We start from the raw sequence: 17,367 nt of genomic DNA on the forward strand, positions 1-17,367 counted from the left end.
TGATCTGTTTTATTGAGGGTATATTAGACATCGTATAGCCTCTCTCTTACATTGATTTGCCTTGTAGTTGAGACTACGACAAGAACGAAGTTATATTTCAATTTTGGAACTAATTTAAATTAAACCACTACTAACAGGTCATAACGCATGCTGGTAATGCACCGGGTACCACGGCAGTGCTATCTCCCACCACGGAGCAGCATGTCACCAACACTGGTAGCTACAGCATAAACGGAATCCTGGGAATTGAACAGGTTGAAGGTCTACATAATGGAGCGACAACGGGATTGAAGAGAAAGAGGCACGAAGACCAAGGTGAGAGGAAATTCTTTTCTTAAATTAAAAACTGCTTCAGTTTATTTAAAGAAACTTATATATTCTTCAGTCAAATGTAATAAACTGGATACTTTATATTCTCAGTGCATTTCTTACTAGACATGTATATACTAAATGATACGTTGAATTCTATAACCCTCTAGGAGATTCAAGAAAATCATTGTGCAGTGAAAAGAGAATGCCGTAGATACTTATCGAATAGATTTTTTCAATCACCTGTATAATCTGATCACTCAGAATTATTATGCATTAATAGATAATAAATTCGTATCAGATTATAATTAATATTATACAATATCAATAGAGAAAATAATATGATATAGCACATTACAATACAAAACAAATAAATGTCTAATTAGTACATTATCCGGCGATAAATATTTTGCATCGACCTTTGGAAAGAGACAATCGACTAATTTTATCTTCGTAGAGTATTATCTTTGTCACACACTACCTATGTGAGATAACGCTCTACGAAGCCGAAATTAGCCGATTGTCTCTTTCCAAAGGTCGATTTGCAATATTAATCGCCGGGTATTGTAAACCTCCATATATTATATAGGATGATTGATCACAGATGAAAAATTTTAATCTGGTTGATTTTTATTCAACCAATCGCCCTATGTAAAGTGATCATTCTGAAATATGTTATATTAATTTATTTTTTCGTTTAAAATGCGATAGATCGATAACTTCCGGCAATATATAGTCCGCAAGGACAGATAGTAAACAATAAATAATATAAATATGTGTATATATATATATGTGTGTATTACTCTGAAATGTCTAGTAGATTTCAATGTTTTTTTATTATATACACCCTAAACTACCCTCTCTTTCATGTCTCTCATCATCGTCCAAAGGTTGTCTGGTAGAGATCGCCACGAGCGATAAGACCGCCTTTTCTATCACTACGTGAATCTTTTCTTTTTAGTTACTATCTATGTTATTTTGTTACATTTCCTTTTTGATTTTGTGTAGAGTTTTGGTGTTATAAAGTGTAAATAAATGAAAAAATGTGCTATTGAATCATCTTTTTAAAGTTTTTACGTCTATCAATCAATTTGTGTAGGTCAATAATAAAAAAAATATTATCGATATAATTTGAAACACAGTTGGTACAACACTATTATCCTTTTGGCATGGCTGTGTTCGCACAGCGTGACCGGTAAGATTTACAGAGCTATTAAATCCCCGACGCAAATTCTGGCCATGTTATATTAAGTTATAATTTCAAGTAAAATTTTGCTCTTGTTAACTCGCCAAAGTTTATGACTTAGTCTACGCTCCGGCCAGTGTTGCCAAACTTCAGTGTCGATAAAATATATATATATTTTTTTTAATTTATATAATTATAATATCGATACATATTTATTTAAAGACTAATTTAAGAAATATAAACCGTTTAAGATATATTACTGTAAATAACAAAGTTCACTTTTGATAATAACTGTTGATAAAATATATTTTTATTAAAAAGCATAGTATTCTTTTTACGAAATTTATATAGTCATTTTTCCAAACGAAATTAAAGTATTTCAATGATTTGGATACAAGTGTTAGCTACAATATAAAAATCGTTTATCAAACAAAGTACAGTTTCGTAAAATTGTAATATTATTTTAATTTTTAAATAAATTCATTTATTTTTTAAAAATCGCATCGCCATTGTGCCCTCCAGATTATCGCAAACATTCGTCAAAACGACATTGAAGGTTTTCAAAAATATGCATTCAAGTTTAAGTTAAAAAAGCCGCCGCCTTTTTTTTAAAAATTTTGGCTTCAAATCAAAAATTATTGTCGAAGAGTTACAGAAGTAATTAAAAATTAATTAAATATTTTATTATTAATGAATTAATTAAAAAATAATTTACATAAATTACAGAAAACAGAATTCCACACTAGTTCTAGTTTCAAGAGGTTGTTTATAAAGCCAACGTGATCTTTTTTACGACACACTCTTTTTATTTTATCTCGTTTCAAATTGTTAAAGGCTATACTATGTTAGGAACTATTCTAATCTAAATATTCAAATATTCAAATTTGTTTTAGGATAGTTCAATTTGTTTCGAGTTCCTATAAAATTAAGTGATCTTAGTATTGTTCTAAAAATAAATATTTAAATTACCAACAGATGAAAATCGAGACTTCAACAGCCACTCAGAAGATGATGTCAAAAGACAGCGAAGTCATTACAATGGTGATCAAATATATTCCAATGTAAGTATTTTACTTTTTTAAAGTTCTAAATTTAAATATTTTTTTTATTGTAACTGTAATAGTAAAAGAAACAAAACCGGCCGACATAGTTTAAATGATTGACAATTTGAAGACACGGATTCTCGATTCAGTCCACAGTCTTTAAGTCCCTCAAAGAGCTATGAAGGAGACTATTCTAGATATATACGACCTCGAATCAAGAGTGAAGAGTTCCAAAGATGAACGAAAGCAACCAAGGGACTGTCAAGTTAAAATATGATGACCGCCGGTGCCTTATATTTCTGGATTGAATAAAATACTGCCAAGTGTATCGCAACACGTCCATTCACATTGGATAGACAATTTATTAGGGCGGATCGCTAAGACAATACAGACAAAATAATAAACTACGGCACTAATCGGTGTGAAAAACGTGTTGAGTGATTTGACGGTGGCAGTTGTGTAATTCGCATTGTTTGCCGCATACGCATTTATCAGCGGGCTGGCGGGCGGTGCATTTCATTGTACGACTACCACTGCATGTGCGGAAGTGGCTAAATATTGGTCCTTTTCTTGCTTAGGATGGACTTCCAGGAGGTAACGCCTGATTCCATTAAACAATGAAACCTACTTAAAATTAAAAAGTAAAAGTTACAAGCTCAAATTTCCTTATATAGGAGAAAGTAGTTAGTTAGTTAATAGGCTAAGTGGCAAAGTGGTGACCATGCGATAGTAGACACGTGGGAAAGCACCCCACTAGGTGGACTTACAAAATAATAGTCAGGTTCTAGAGAAGTAACTGGACGCAAAAGCGTTATAGCAATCTGAAGAAGATGACCGTTATTTGGGCAGTAATACAGTTTTGGTTTCAGCTGTGGTCGTCTAAATGGAGCCTGAAAGACGAGTACAAGCTGCTGTCTGAGCTGGGCGGCGCAGGCGGCGCGGGCGGCTACTACGGCGAGCTGTTCGACGCGCCCTACGAGCACGCCGCACACCCACACTACACACCACACTCAGGTATGTACCACCATCAAGGTGTGTCCACTATTGGACATAAGCCCACCAAGAAAAAGCTAGAACTATAATGTGCTAAACGTGATGATGATTTTGATCATTTTAACACGTTCACTGCGGCTTGAGGCCGATTCAGCCTCATGGTAGACTTTGCACTGGTGCGGCGCGTAAAACTCGAGTTTTCTCTCTAGTGCGGTGGTTGTTTACACTCAACCGTATGAGATATGACAAAAACAAATATAGCTTTCTTTATGTCTGCGAAGCATTGACTCAATATTGAAAAAAAAAATGATTGAAACATGAGGCAGAAAAGGCCTCAACCGCACTACTAGGAAGTTCAGCTTGAGGCTGATTCGACCTCAGCACCAGCTGAAAGTTCTTCAAAATTGGGCCCGCAGTGAACGTGTTAACCATCTGATGGACCACCACCGTCTTCTGCTAGAAATAGGCTTCCCCCATAAGTTACAAATAGGATCTCTTCAAAGACTTGCACACAGCGTGTCCGGGCGATCTTTAAAAAGCTGATTATCTACCTCGTATAGCATAAAAATCAATATATGTATATGCAGAGAAAGTATAGAGTATACTCTTCTGCTCTAGAGGAACAAGCTCAAAAACTGTCTCGAAAAAACACCATCGTCATTATTGAAAGTAGCTGGAGGTAAATGTAGCAGATTAGTATTTTGCTTGTGAAGTTTTATTTTCTGATTTTGTTTTGTTTTGTGGCAACACTGTGTTCTTTTGTATGGTTTTTATACCAATAATCACTCAAATCACTAAACTTTTTCGCCACAATAAAGTATCATTTAGTTCCGAGTATTCTAATTAAATGTTTTTTACTCTTTTATAAGTTGTGTTGTACATTATAGGCATTATCTACCAGGCCACCCGACAAAATATTACAGATTAATCACTTTACAGAGTATGATTGGAAATAGATGTGAAAATTTGAATATTTTTGATTTGTTTATTAACACTTTATTGCACACTATAAAAAGGTAACGTAACAAAATAACTATGAAAATACAATTTATACAGAAGTACAAGAGGCGGTCTTATACTCGAGGCGATCTCTACCAGACAACCTTTGAATGGAGATGAGAGACACGAAGGAGAGGGCAGTTTATATATAACAAAAAATAATTAAAAACATCAAAACATTCTAATGAGCATTTACAAATGAAGATATTTCTAAATCAAAATAAAGATATGCCTGTAGTACAGTATAACTAGATAGCAGGTCAACCGCTGCCTCCGGGGATTCTGTGAAAACATTTGACGTACACCAAACGTTAAAGGTTTTTCAGTGCGTAACAAATCTTTGTTTAACGACTTTATTTTTTGGTTAGATGTTTAACCTCTTTAAACACGTCATGCGCTTTAAGCTGTTCTGCGTGGCACACGCTAAACTGTACCATTAGATATAAAGACTTGTCTTTCTTTATATCCGTTGATTCAGCTTCTTCAACATACATTAATAATTCATTAACAATTTACATTTAATCGTATTCTCTTATTATTGAAATATATTTCTCTTTTTATTGCCTATGTACGTGTATTTCTGTTGCACGTTTGTAGATTTCATTAATAATAGGTAGGAAAAGTTCAGATTTCATATTACTGGCCACTACAGCGACAGTACTTTTGTTTCACAATTCTTGCACTTTCGAATTCAAATTTCGAACAGTGTTTTGAATTTGGACGCCATTAGTGATTTCGCTGCCGTTGTGTAAGGATCATTTAAATTGTATATACACTTTATGTAAGTACGTATACACTATTTATCACTTTTGGCTATAATCTTCCTTTCCAAAGTGATTATTGTTATAAATACTCACTGAGGAAACTCAAAAAAACTAGCTAAATGATACTAAATGACATACAAAACAAAAGGTTACCGCAAGCCTTTAGCAAGACTTATATAGTGTGAAGATACAAGAAGGTCAAAATCCTATATAGAACCTTAGAAAGACATAAAAACTAAAGATTTTCTTATTTTAAAATTCGAGGAACTTAAAATACACATTGAGGTAGAATCAGATGTGTGCTCGGGCGGTAGCTCGCGTACGAGGGCCAAACTGAAAGTTTTTAGAACTGGCAACTTAAAAGCATTATATTAAAAAAATAAGTTTAAATTTTGAAAATAGAACTCTTTACCAATAATATTGAGTATACATTTCATTCATTTGTCATTTATTTTACGATTTGGCGGCAAATTGAAAATTGTCTGTGCACGTCAGAATGAATTTAAGCCGAGAAAATTTTCGTGCAATGATTTTTTATGACTTTCGATGTCATATAAGTCAACAAGAAAGTTATGATAGACTTCGATTGGCTTTTCACGATGAAGCCCCATCTCGTGCCACAGTTTACAACTGGTTTAATGAATTCAAACGTGGTCGAACTAATCTCACCGATGATTTGCGTGAGGGACGGCCTTCTACAGCGACGACTGAAGACAATATCAGTGTTGTGCGGCGTATGATAGAGACTGACAAAAGAGTGACCTATCAGCAGATTCGGACAAGTCTAGGCATAGGTATGAGTCAAGTGCACAAAATCCTCCATGAACATTTAGCGGTCAGGAAGCTTTGTGCCCGCTGGATACCGCATAATTTGACCGAGGCCCAAAAACTCCGCCGTGTTGATTGGTGCCGAGAAATGATCCAAAAATTTAACGGAGGTGACTCAAATGCTGTGTTCGACATACTAACGGGTGACGAAAGCTGGATTTACTGTTATGATCCGGAAACCAAAAGACAGTCTGCTCAGTGGGTGTTTCCTTCCGAAGAGTTGCCAACTAAAGTGAAGAGAGGTCGAAGTGTTGGAAAAAAGATGGTGGCCTCGTTCTTCGGAAAGACAGGTCATTACGCGACAGTTGTCTTAGAGGATCAGAAAACGGTTAATGCAGAGTGGTACACTAACAACTGTTTGTTACTTGTCTTGGAAAAAGTTCGAGAGAAACGACCTCGCAGCAGGATCCTCCTTCATCACGACAATGCCTCGTCGCACACCGCCAGGCAAACGATCGACTATTTGGCGACCTCAGACGTGGAATTACTGGGTCACCTGCCGTATAGCCCCGACCTCGCACCCTGCGATTTTTATTTATTCCCGAAAATAAAAGAAAAACTTTGAGGAAAACATTTTATGGACGCCGAAGAAGCAGTGGCTGCGTTTCAAAACGCCGTCGAACAGACCCCTAAGGCCGAGTGGGAAAGGTGCTTTTCTCAATGGTTCCATCGAATGCAGCGATGTATTGATGTAAATGGACGCTATTTTGAAAAGTTATAATAAAACTAATAACTTGCTAGAATGCTTAGTTTTTGATTTTCTAAGAACTTTCAGTTTGACCCTCGTATATAAAATATATAAAAATTTGTAAAGAAATTTCTTTGGCTTTAATATTTATATTTCGCACTATTTAATGAAATTAAATAGTCTACAATTTAAAAAAAATGATCTCTTTTTTATTTCAAAAAATTTGATACGTTCTATTGGAACACAATGCCTCAAACCTTTAGAAGTATTTAGGCTTGTCAAAAGGGAATGTTAAGCTATATCTGAAACAGGGGCCTAAGCAGCATTGGTTGGATGATTAAAATTTTGGTTAGGTTAGCGATGAGTATTTTTATAAATAGTTGTAATGGAATAATGCATATTCCTGATGGAAAGTTTAGACAAAGACGAAGGTGCTACTCTCCCATCGAAAAGAAACCTGTTCATTCTACTCTTAAAGGCTCCAGAGTTCAACTCATCAGGAAAAATAGACCCAGGCAGGTCGTTCCAAATGTTGGCGACTGTCACCAAAAAGCTGTTTAGTTCGACTTTTGGGTATGTCAATTTAGTAAAGATGTATATCAAAGCATTGTGTGAAAGCCTGTCTTAAATAAATAAATAAATAATATATATCAGTCGAGAAATCTAAGTAAAATTTGATTATCGTCATTATTGTTTATCGTATTTAAGTATATGTGAAACTAGTAACGTGCGTGTTACTATAAGTCGTTGGCCCAGTAAAGAGAATGCGTTCGTGTCAGGTGGGTTATCGAGTTACACGCCGCTCATCTTACTGTGAGACCAGGATGCGGTCGACACTTGCCGACAGATTGTGTTCGCTCCTGAGATTTGAGAACGTCCTTTTGTTTTCAATGTGACAATTCTGAACAACTTGTTACAACGTAATACATTTTTTTTTCTATTTTATCTACTTCCTCGTTTCAACTTATTTCTCTATCAATATCTATAGAATGTGTTCTAGGCTTTTCACAGACTTGGACGTGTTTAGAACATTATACGAAAATTTATTTCATGTCTGTTGTTGTTACCAAAGTGGAATTCAAGTCTCAACAAACCTAATTGTCTTCGTCATTGCAGCTAAGTTATCTACAGGGATATTATAATATATATTATAAGCAGTGGTAATCCTATATAATCAATGCACGAAGTTTGAATTATATAAGATTGTAGCCCTGGAATCGAACCTGGTATTCAAGTCACAACAAACCTAATTGTCATTGTCACTTCAGCTAAGTTATCTACAGGGGGATATACCATAATCTACTTCCTCGTTTCAACCCAAGTATCTCTCAATATCTATAAAATGTGTTCTAGCCTCTTCACAAACTTGGACGTGGTTAGAACATTATACGAAAATTTATTTCATGTCTGTTGTTGTTACCAAAGTGGAATTCAAGTCTCAACAAACCTAATTGTCTTCGTCATTGCAGCTAAGTTATCTACAGGGATATTATAATATATATTATAAGCAGTGGTAATCCTATATAATCAATGCACGAAGTTTGAATTATATAAGATTGTAGCCCTGGAATCGAACCTGGTATTCAAGTCACAACAAACCTAATTGTCATTGTCACTTCAGCTAAGTTATCTACAGGGGGATATACCATAATCTACTTCCTCGTTTCAACCCAAGTATCTCTCAATATCTATAAAATGTGTTCTAGCCTCTTCACAAACTTGGACGTGGTTAGAACATTATACGAAAATTTATTTCATGTCTGTTGATGTTACCAAAGTGGAATTCAGGTTTCAACAAAACCTAATTGTCATCGTCATTTCATCTAAGTTATCTACAGGGGGATATACCATAATCTATTTCCTCGTTTCAACCTAGGTATCTCTCAATATCTATGGAATATGTTCTAGCCTCTTCACAGACTTGGACGTGTTTGGGACATTATACGAAAATTTATTTCACGTCTGTGGATGTTATGAAAGTAGTATTCAGGTTTCAACAATCCTAATTATCATCGTCATTTCAGCTAAGTTATGTACAGGGGGATATACCATAATCTATTTCCTCGTTTCAACCTAGGTATCTCTCAATATCTATGGAATATGTTCTAGCCTCTTCACAGACTTGGACGTGTTTGGGACATTATACGAAAATTTATTTCACGTCTGTGGATGTTATGAAAGTAGTATTCAGGTTTCAACAATCCTAATTATCATCGTCATTTCAGCTAAGTTATGTACAGGGGGATATACCATAATCTACTTCCTCGTTTCAACCCAGGTATCTATCAATATCTATGGAATGTGTTCTAGCCTCTTCACAGACTTGGACGTGTTTGGAACAATATACGAAAATTTATTTCACGTCTGTGGATGTTACCAAAGTGGAATTCAGGTTTCAACAAACTTAATTGTCATCGTCATTTCAGCTAAGTTATCTACAGGAGGATATACCATAATCTATTTCCTCGTTTCAACCTAGGTATCTCTCAATATCTATAGAATGTGTTCTAGCCTCTTCACAGACTTGGACGTATTTGGAACATAATACGAAAATTTATTTCACGTCTGCGGATGTTACCAAAGTGGAATTCAGGTTTCAACAAACTTAATTGTCATCGTCATTTCAAGTTCTACAGGGGGATATATCATAATCGTACGTAGTAATATGGTACGCAGAAGATACTGCTATGTAATACTATGGATAATACTATGGAATCTTGTTTATAAGCAGTGGTAATCCTATATAATCAATGCACGAAAATCAGTGTGAATTACATAAGATTGTAGCCCTGGAATCGAACCGACCTATGATCGCAAGTTTCACTTCTCTACCGCTGTGCTACCACTGCTCGGTACTATTTCCAATCACCGTGTTTAAAGTGATCACTCTGAAACTCTATTGAAATATGATAGGGTAATAACTTTTAACGGTACAGAGTCTGTAGAGATTGATAGTAAACAATAATTAAAGCCAATCTCAATTTGTACCAATGAGCTACCACTGCTCACACATCTATTTATGGCTATGATTATTGAAATAATTCAATATACAAAATGACGTGCAGGTAAATAAATATTTGTATATACATGTATCTCAAATCTTCCTCAACCAATAACATCACCAATGGTTTAGATTGAATGATCTGGATTGGCACACAGTGTTATTATATTTAAGCATCAAAATATTTTTCATGTAATTTCTTTTAAGAGTAAAAAAAACTTAGAGGAGAAATCGTTGGAGTTTGCTAACACGCTCGCTGCATTAATATTTCCATAGAAATTGTATCCTGTTGTTGTTGACCTTCAACATAAACCTATAATGCGTATGAGACCTGATCAGTCATAGGAGACTGATCAGGTCTTTTTTATAATACCCTTGAATTAAACTTTGAGTGCTAAGCAAATATTTACAATGTCATAAACAAAGAACTACAGATATTAAATCTTCTAGCACAGAGTAAATAACTATTAGGTCGCGGCATAAAACTGGGACTTAGGGGGTCTTTTCGATCTCCTTCCAAGAAAATTATCACGTGGGTTGTTTGGTATAATATTGCATTTTTTTCGTCGAATGTGTCAATTTATGAATTAATAATATCCTTTTTATATCAGTATAATTAAAATATCCGTTTGAAATTATCTTTGAAAGAACTCATATGTTTTTTCAATATCGAATGGCAACATCTTTGAGATACATGCTGTGTCATTATATCGACAATCAAGAATTGGTACATTTATGATTCCGAAACACTTCAAAACCAAATTTTTTATACCAAATATTTCTCCATGGCTTTTAAAATTGCATGTAATAGATTCTAAATTGATTGAAATACGATCCTTTTTGCTTTAGTCATCGTAAATACTATATGTCTCTCCATATGTGTGAGTATTGTATGATATAGCAACTTCTTGCACGTTTTGTATATTTGTAATAAAAAGTACATGACCGCTTTTGATTATCGATTCGATTCGAAGAAAGCAAAGATCTATTTTATCAATGGAACGTTCCCAAAGAGATCGAGCGCCAACGTTTCCCATGCCACACGACCGCAGCGCTGCGGTCGCTTCCTTGCATTCGCTGTGATATCCGTTACGTCTCTACATCTTCGTAGGGTCGCGTGGGAAATGAGTTTCGGAACAGGAAATCTATGGAGACTTATTAATGAAATATCATATCATTTTAGACTTACTAACATTATGTCTAAGACGTGATTATTAACAAAAAATATTTAAATTTAAATCTACATATCCATTTGTAATTGAATTATTTGATTAAAATAATAGTAATATTCAATGTAATAAAAATAATTTATCTCGTAATTTCTCTGAGTCACTTATAGTAGAATATAGAGGCTTACGATAGTAGATCCCGGGTTCAATTCCCAAAATACCATCTCATAAAATTCACACGTATGAATTGATTGCCACTGCCCACAAACAAGTTTCCAGAGGATAGGCAGTTGTGTTCTCTGAGTACCATAATATTACACTGCGATCTCCAACACCCCTCCTCCTGTAGATAAATAATCCAAAACTACGATGACGATTAGGTTTGTACATCAAAGTTGATTCCACTTTGATGACATCCATGGACGTGAAATAAATTTTCGTATAATGTCCAAACACGTCCGGATATGTAGAGGCCAAAACAGGATCCATCGACATTTTTGATTCGAAATTTTTAATGGTATCAGGCGTTACGTTGCGGAAGTCCATCCTAAGTATGAAAAGGACCAATATTTACCGCCCGCCAGCCTGCTGATAAATGCGTATGCGGCAAACAATGTGAATTACACAACTGCCACCGTCAAACCACTCAACACGTGTTTTACCCCTCCACAGGGCATCTTCAGGATCTCAGGACTCTGAGTTTGGCATTAATCGGTGTGATATAGCTCCTGAAGATGACCCGTTTATCAGTCCGTTTTATTCTTACTTTTGATTCGTTCTGAAAAATAAATTCATTTAAATATTCTAGTATGTATTTTATTAGGTTTAGTTTGATAGACTTTTTACTTGCAATTCTGAAAAATTACAAGATAGGTCATCATAGAGTCGTTTACTGATGCATACTGAAAAGTAACTACGGCTAGAATGATATGTTCGACATAATTGTTCCAATAAATAATATATACATTTCGAAATTTTTCGTTAAATAAATTATGATTTAATCTATATCATATTTTAATTGATTTGTCAATACATTTATTTATTTGTAATCACGATATAATTTTTTTTAAATATAGAAACGTTTAAATGACACATTCAAATATACTAAAGAATAAAAATTTAAATTCAAGGCAAAATTTGTATTGTCATAAATACTGTACTAATACAACACAAATTGCATTAATAGATTTAGTAATAATAAATCTTGTATAAGTGTAGTTGTAGAATAGAAGTAATTTTTCCATAGCCTTCGTACGTCTGTATTGTTGCAATTAAATCGTACGACAAAGTGCAGTCGCAACGCATCCATGCCCGGCGTAAATCTCGCAGAGACAGCGGCGCGGACCGACCGCCGCGCAATGGGTGCTATCGATCAGTGCTCCACGAAAAAAAAAACTACCACGAACACATTGATTTATTTATACGCGGTACGCGGGAAAAATGGCGCTTTCGGATAGTTCCTTTTTTAAAATTTTGTACACGTTTCGTATTCCGTTCCTTTTTTGAAACAAAAATAACTAATTTTTTTTGAACAATGTAATAAATTTAAATATTTATTTATGAACTTATAAATTATAATCATTTTATGATACTAAATCGATCGTTTCGAACATACAGAATGATTGGATATAGGTGCATTTGTTTTAAATTTACAATTATTGCAGGGGATTCCCTATCCAAAAATCATTTGTTTAAGAATATAAATACCGTGATGATAATATAGAATTTCGCGGAATCAGGCGTTACCTTCCGGAAGTGCATCCTAAGTAAGGAAAGGACCAATATTTAGCCACTTCCGCACATGCAGTAGTAGTCGTGCAACAAAGTGCACCGCCCGCCGGCCTGCTGATAAATGCGTATGCGGCAAACAATATATAGATAGTATAGTATAAAAACCGTTTTCAAAATTCTAATTACTACATGTTAAAAACATTTATTGTTTGCTATCTGAACCTGCTGATTTACTGCCAGAAGTTATTGGCCTTTCGTATTCCAAACGAAAGATTAATTAATGTAACATATTTTAAACAGGGTTCATCATTTTATATAGGTGATTGGATATAATTGCTTTAATGACATGTACATTCACTTCTTTCAAGATTTTACATCATTTATATATAAGTTTATACTTCATTATTTCATTATAGCTTATTTATTTTTACGAGAGTGGTATCTCTACGACTGTCAAGGAAGGAAAAGGATGTACGTCAGGTGAGGTGTGCGCGAAGGACAGATGTCATATTATTTGTAAGAAGAAAATAAAGCATTTTCCGTTGTTAAAGATTGTGTTGTGCCTCAAATTGAGCCCCATTCCTGTATATATATATATATAGTATCGTATTATATAGTAGAATAGTATCTTGAACTGATTTGATCATAAACATGACCAAGAACAATCATTATCAGAAAGGTACATCAGAAGAGGCTTTAATTAGTCCAAAAAATCTATGGGGAGGCCTTCGTCCTGCAAAAAACAACCTTCGGATTTAATGATGACATTACGAAGCTTTTATTTCGTTATATTATTATCTGTACGCTCCTAAAATATTTAAATATAGAATTAGTAATTTGAATGTACTGCTTTCGCTATTCACAGTGTAGTATCATTGTGTGTTTCCTACAGCGACCAACGATTCAACGGGTTCCAATGGTGGTGCTGGTGAACCGCCTTCGGCAGCTGCAAGCCCCGATGCTGCAGCGCTGGTGGTACTACAGCCTCCGGCCCCACCATACCCTCCTTACGCGCACTACGATGGTAAGTCTATTGAACATATTTTTATGTAAACACTACTATATTTAAAAAGTCATCGATATTGCTCGAAGAAGTCCTTGTTCAAAGTTATAGTTGGCAGAGCACATAGCATAGCTGGTGTTACCGACGGTTTTAAAAGCCGAAAGGTTCTTGAAATTCGAAAAAAAGCCGGCAGACGCGACGTGGGTTATCTCCCCACTAGATGGAAACCCACTGTGTACCTTCTGCCTACTACATGTGGAGCAGAATAAGTTACACAAAATCAAAAAAAAAAAAAGTTAAATTATTATCACGAAAGCTTTCTTATCAAAACTTACATAGTTATAAAGGCAGTAAATGCGGTTGGTAGGTTCCTACTAGTTGGACCGAAATATAATCCTCTGCGTACCATAATACCACACTGCAATCGCCAATCCACCTGCCAAGTGTGGCGAATAGATATCTCTTGGGGAAGCCAGGGGCGTCATTGGGCTAGATCAGGGCTTCTTAAACTATGGGTCGCGACCTCAAATGGGGTCGCGTTGCAAAATTCTGGGGTCGAGAGATTTTAATGTCAAATATTTATATATACCATTGACTTGCAGTGTATAGACACACGCATTTGTTGAAGGTTTTAAACCTAATATAAATACAATTTTATAATTTTTTGTGCAATTTTTTAATTTTAGATTTTTTTAAGTTTCAAAACGAATTATAAAACTGTATATTTTCATATGTATATGTAATTTGTTACCTAATAAATAAGTCATAAAAAATATTAATTTATTTTTCTTTTATAATTGTATGGGGTCGTTAAGAAATTCCAATCAAAAATGGGGTCGTGAATGACAAAAGTTTAAGAAGCCCTGGGCTAGATCGATGACAAGAAATATTAAGAAGCGTTCATAAAGCATTTCGAATAAATTTAACATGAAATCAATTTCATATTTACTTATTTTTATTTCATATAGTTCATAGGTAAAGTTGAGATGAATTTCGTTTTCTTATGTTTTGCTAATCTTGTTTCAACATCGGCATATCCATTAATATATTACTTTGCTATTCTAGCACTTGATAGCTAACAATACGATTGATTTTTGCACGGATAGTATTTTCCTTACGGCATTTTAAGTTCAGACTCATCGTGAGTAAATTGGATCTTGGTTAGAGTGGTCTGGCATAGTGCTTAAGTTACAGGCGGGACCCTCTTTGATTTTGTTTTTAAAACTTTGAAGATTCTTTAATTATGTTTTTTATAATATTAACTTAAATTGAGATTCATTATTGAAGTTATCGATAAGATTTTTAGATGCCTAAAAATGCCTGCTGAGTATGCACGGCTGTATTTTCATGACTAGTGTAGTCGTACAGACTTCTAGTTCTAAAACTACAACAAAATATGTCGAACCATTCAGGATAGTAACCTTTTGATTCTATCTTTATTTGAAATATTTCATTACTTTCCTAGAAGCTCAACACCAAGTACTTCATCATTTTATCATCACCCACCCTAAACAAAATATTGGTTAATGTGAAATATCATAGATTGATCATTTTATACAGAGGTTATTTTTTTTATATCACTAAGTAATAACAAATTAAAAGCGATATCCTTTATGAAAAAACATACTTGAATTTTTAAACGAAACATCATAATCCAGGGATAAATTAGTCTCCCGTACCCTCTCTCTGAAACAGCTTCAAGCCGGCGGTCTTTAATCTACCGCAATATTGTTACCGGGGTGGCGATGGGGGGAAGCAGACATCTTTAATAGGTCATTCGGGGCTATGCAAATAATTTTAGCGAGTGGGGGGGAGCCATACGGGCTTTGTCTAAGACACGTAACGAACCGTGGCGTGATCCCGGGAACGAGTCATCTTCAAACGGGTTCCCGAGGCTTATTTCGGCCATAAATATTAAAGTGTCATCTGCGGGGTGGCTGAGAGTGGTTGCGCTCTGCGTGGCAGGCAAGGGGCGTGTCCCGCGACAATTTTGAATGGCCGTATGAAGGCGTGTCGATTTCATTCGACGTGTGTTTCGACGTTCGTTGTTTTAAATGTGGAAATTTTAATGCGTTGTTTTTATTACATTCTGATGATATATTCATGTAGATAATATCATTAATGATTCTAAATTTAAAAATCGCAGTCGTTTCTATTTTTTTTTTTAACTAATTTGTTATAAGTAGGTGGCGTCATTTTTAAGATGAGATATAGAATAGCTGTACAGACACAGATCTTTTTCGTACTAAAATAATTAAAATTTAATCCTTTTCAATATATCTATATAATGTATATATAGACCAAGTGTTTTAATGACATATTCATGTTGACAATGTCATTAATGATTCTAAATTTAAAAATGGCTGTCATTTCTTTTTTTTTATCTTTTTTATTAAAAATAGGTAGGATATACGATAACTATCCAAACGCAGATCTTTTTCGTATTAAATTAATTTAAATTTATTTTTCGTACACTCAGACATATATAAATATATATAAAGCAAGCCATAACGTATTGGAAATCTGTACTAAAATATTAATAAAGATTACTTACAATACTTATATCACATGAATAACTAAATACGATACAAACATCAATTAAGCAGTTAAAATATAACATATATACATATATCAAAAAGACAAATTATGGGTGATGAAATCTCTTATTAAAATTTTTTGACTTTACTATAGTTGTTTCTTAGCGTATTTAAACACAGACATATTAAATTACGGTAAAATAGAAATCTGTGTTCACATTCACGAGTTAAAGTAATCCATTTGTGAAGTGTGAACGCGTCTTTATAATTAAGTAGTACGATCTAATTTTTCACGATTTTCTTCACGCGAGGATATTTCTTGAGAAGAAGTAACATCATACCCGCAATTAAACCATCACGGAAGTTGACACTCATAACCGTGATCGCTCGGTGGTTAATGATCGTTATTACGATCCAGGGTTGTTGGTTTAATTCCCGGCTGTCGTGAATACTAAGGAATCTAATATTGCCAACAGATTTATAGTGGACTTCATTTTTTACAGTACATCTATTTGATATTAAAAAAAGGTTTTCATCTTTTCATCATTTATGTAATATATAATTGTATGTTATAGGCACGACGACATTGGCAAGCGAATATGCGTACGCGGCACCTTATTCACAGTACTCGCCGTACGGGGGACCCTACTCTCATTCAGCAGCCACCGGCCTGCTGTCCAAGTGGTGAGTAAGAAATGTTCCAGTTTTTTTTTTCATTTACTTATCATCATGAAATCAGACCAGGAACGAGGAACACTGTACACGAATCAAACTAATAAATTTCCAATGGATTGTCAAGTGGAAGCAACTGACTTTTAGCATTGACAGCTGTCTTGGTCATTGATTTAGCGTTGCGTGTTTAAAGAAAGGCTTTACGAGTGAGTGATTGTATTTCGTATTGTATCTGTAAAGTATTTGCTGTTATCTCTTAGGCATTTCTAGCTTCATCGGTAATGAGTTCACGGAGTGGAAGTGTTCTTAAACTATATAAAACTAAAGCATTCGGGTTTCTGAATTAGACACTCAGATGGAGAATGAGGCAGTAGAAGTGAGGCTTTCCTAGTGGAGTCAGTGTTGCTGTTCGTGTATTTATGTAGAGTGAAAGCATGGAGGGCA

At 34.7% G+C, this 17,367-nt stretch overlaps 1 protein-coding gene across 1 annotated transcript in view; it reads left to right on the plus strand.

Moving 5' to 3' along the window:
• sv (shaven) overlaps positions 1 to 16,939 on the plus strand; it is a 94,973-nt gene extending 78,034 nt beyond the window's left edge. Inside the window, exons 6-10 of the mRNA XM_068768506.1 lie at positions 138 to 315; positions 2,471 to 2,556; positions 3,408 to 3,552; positions 13,604 to 13,735; positions 16,827 to 16,939. Coding sequence (XP_068624607.1) covers positions 138 to 315; positions 2,471 to 2,556; positions 3,408 to 3,552; positions 13,604 to 13,735; positions 16,827 to 16,939 — 654 coding nt within the window. The remainder of the gene's footprint in view (positions 1 to 137; positions 316 to 2,470; positions 2,557 to 3,407; positions 3,553 to 13,603; positions 13,736 to 16,826) is intronic.
• Positions 16,940 to 17,367: the final 428 nt, after the last annotated feature.

Source organism: Battus philenor, unplaced genomic scaffold, assembly GCF_028537555.1.
Source record: "Battus philenor isolate CCGP_79_NKW_IND1 unplaced genomic scaffold, ilBatPhil1.0.hap1 SCAF_26, whole genome shotgun sequence".
NCBI lineage: Eukaryota > Metazoa > Arthropoda > Insecta > Lepidoptera > Papilionidae > Battus > Battus philenor.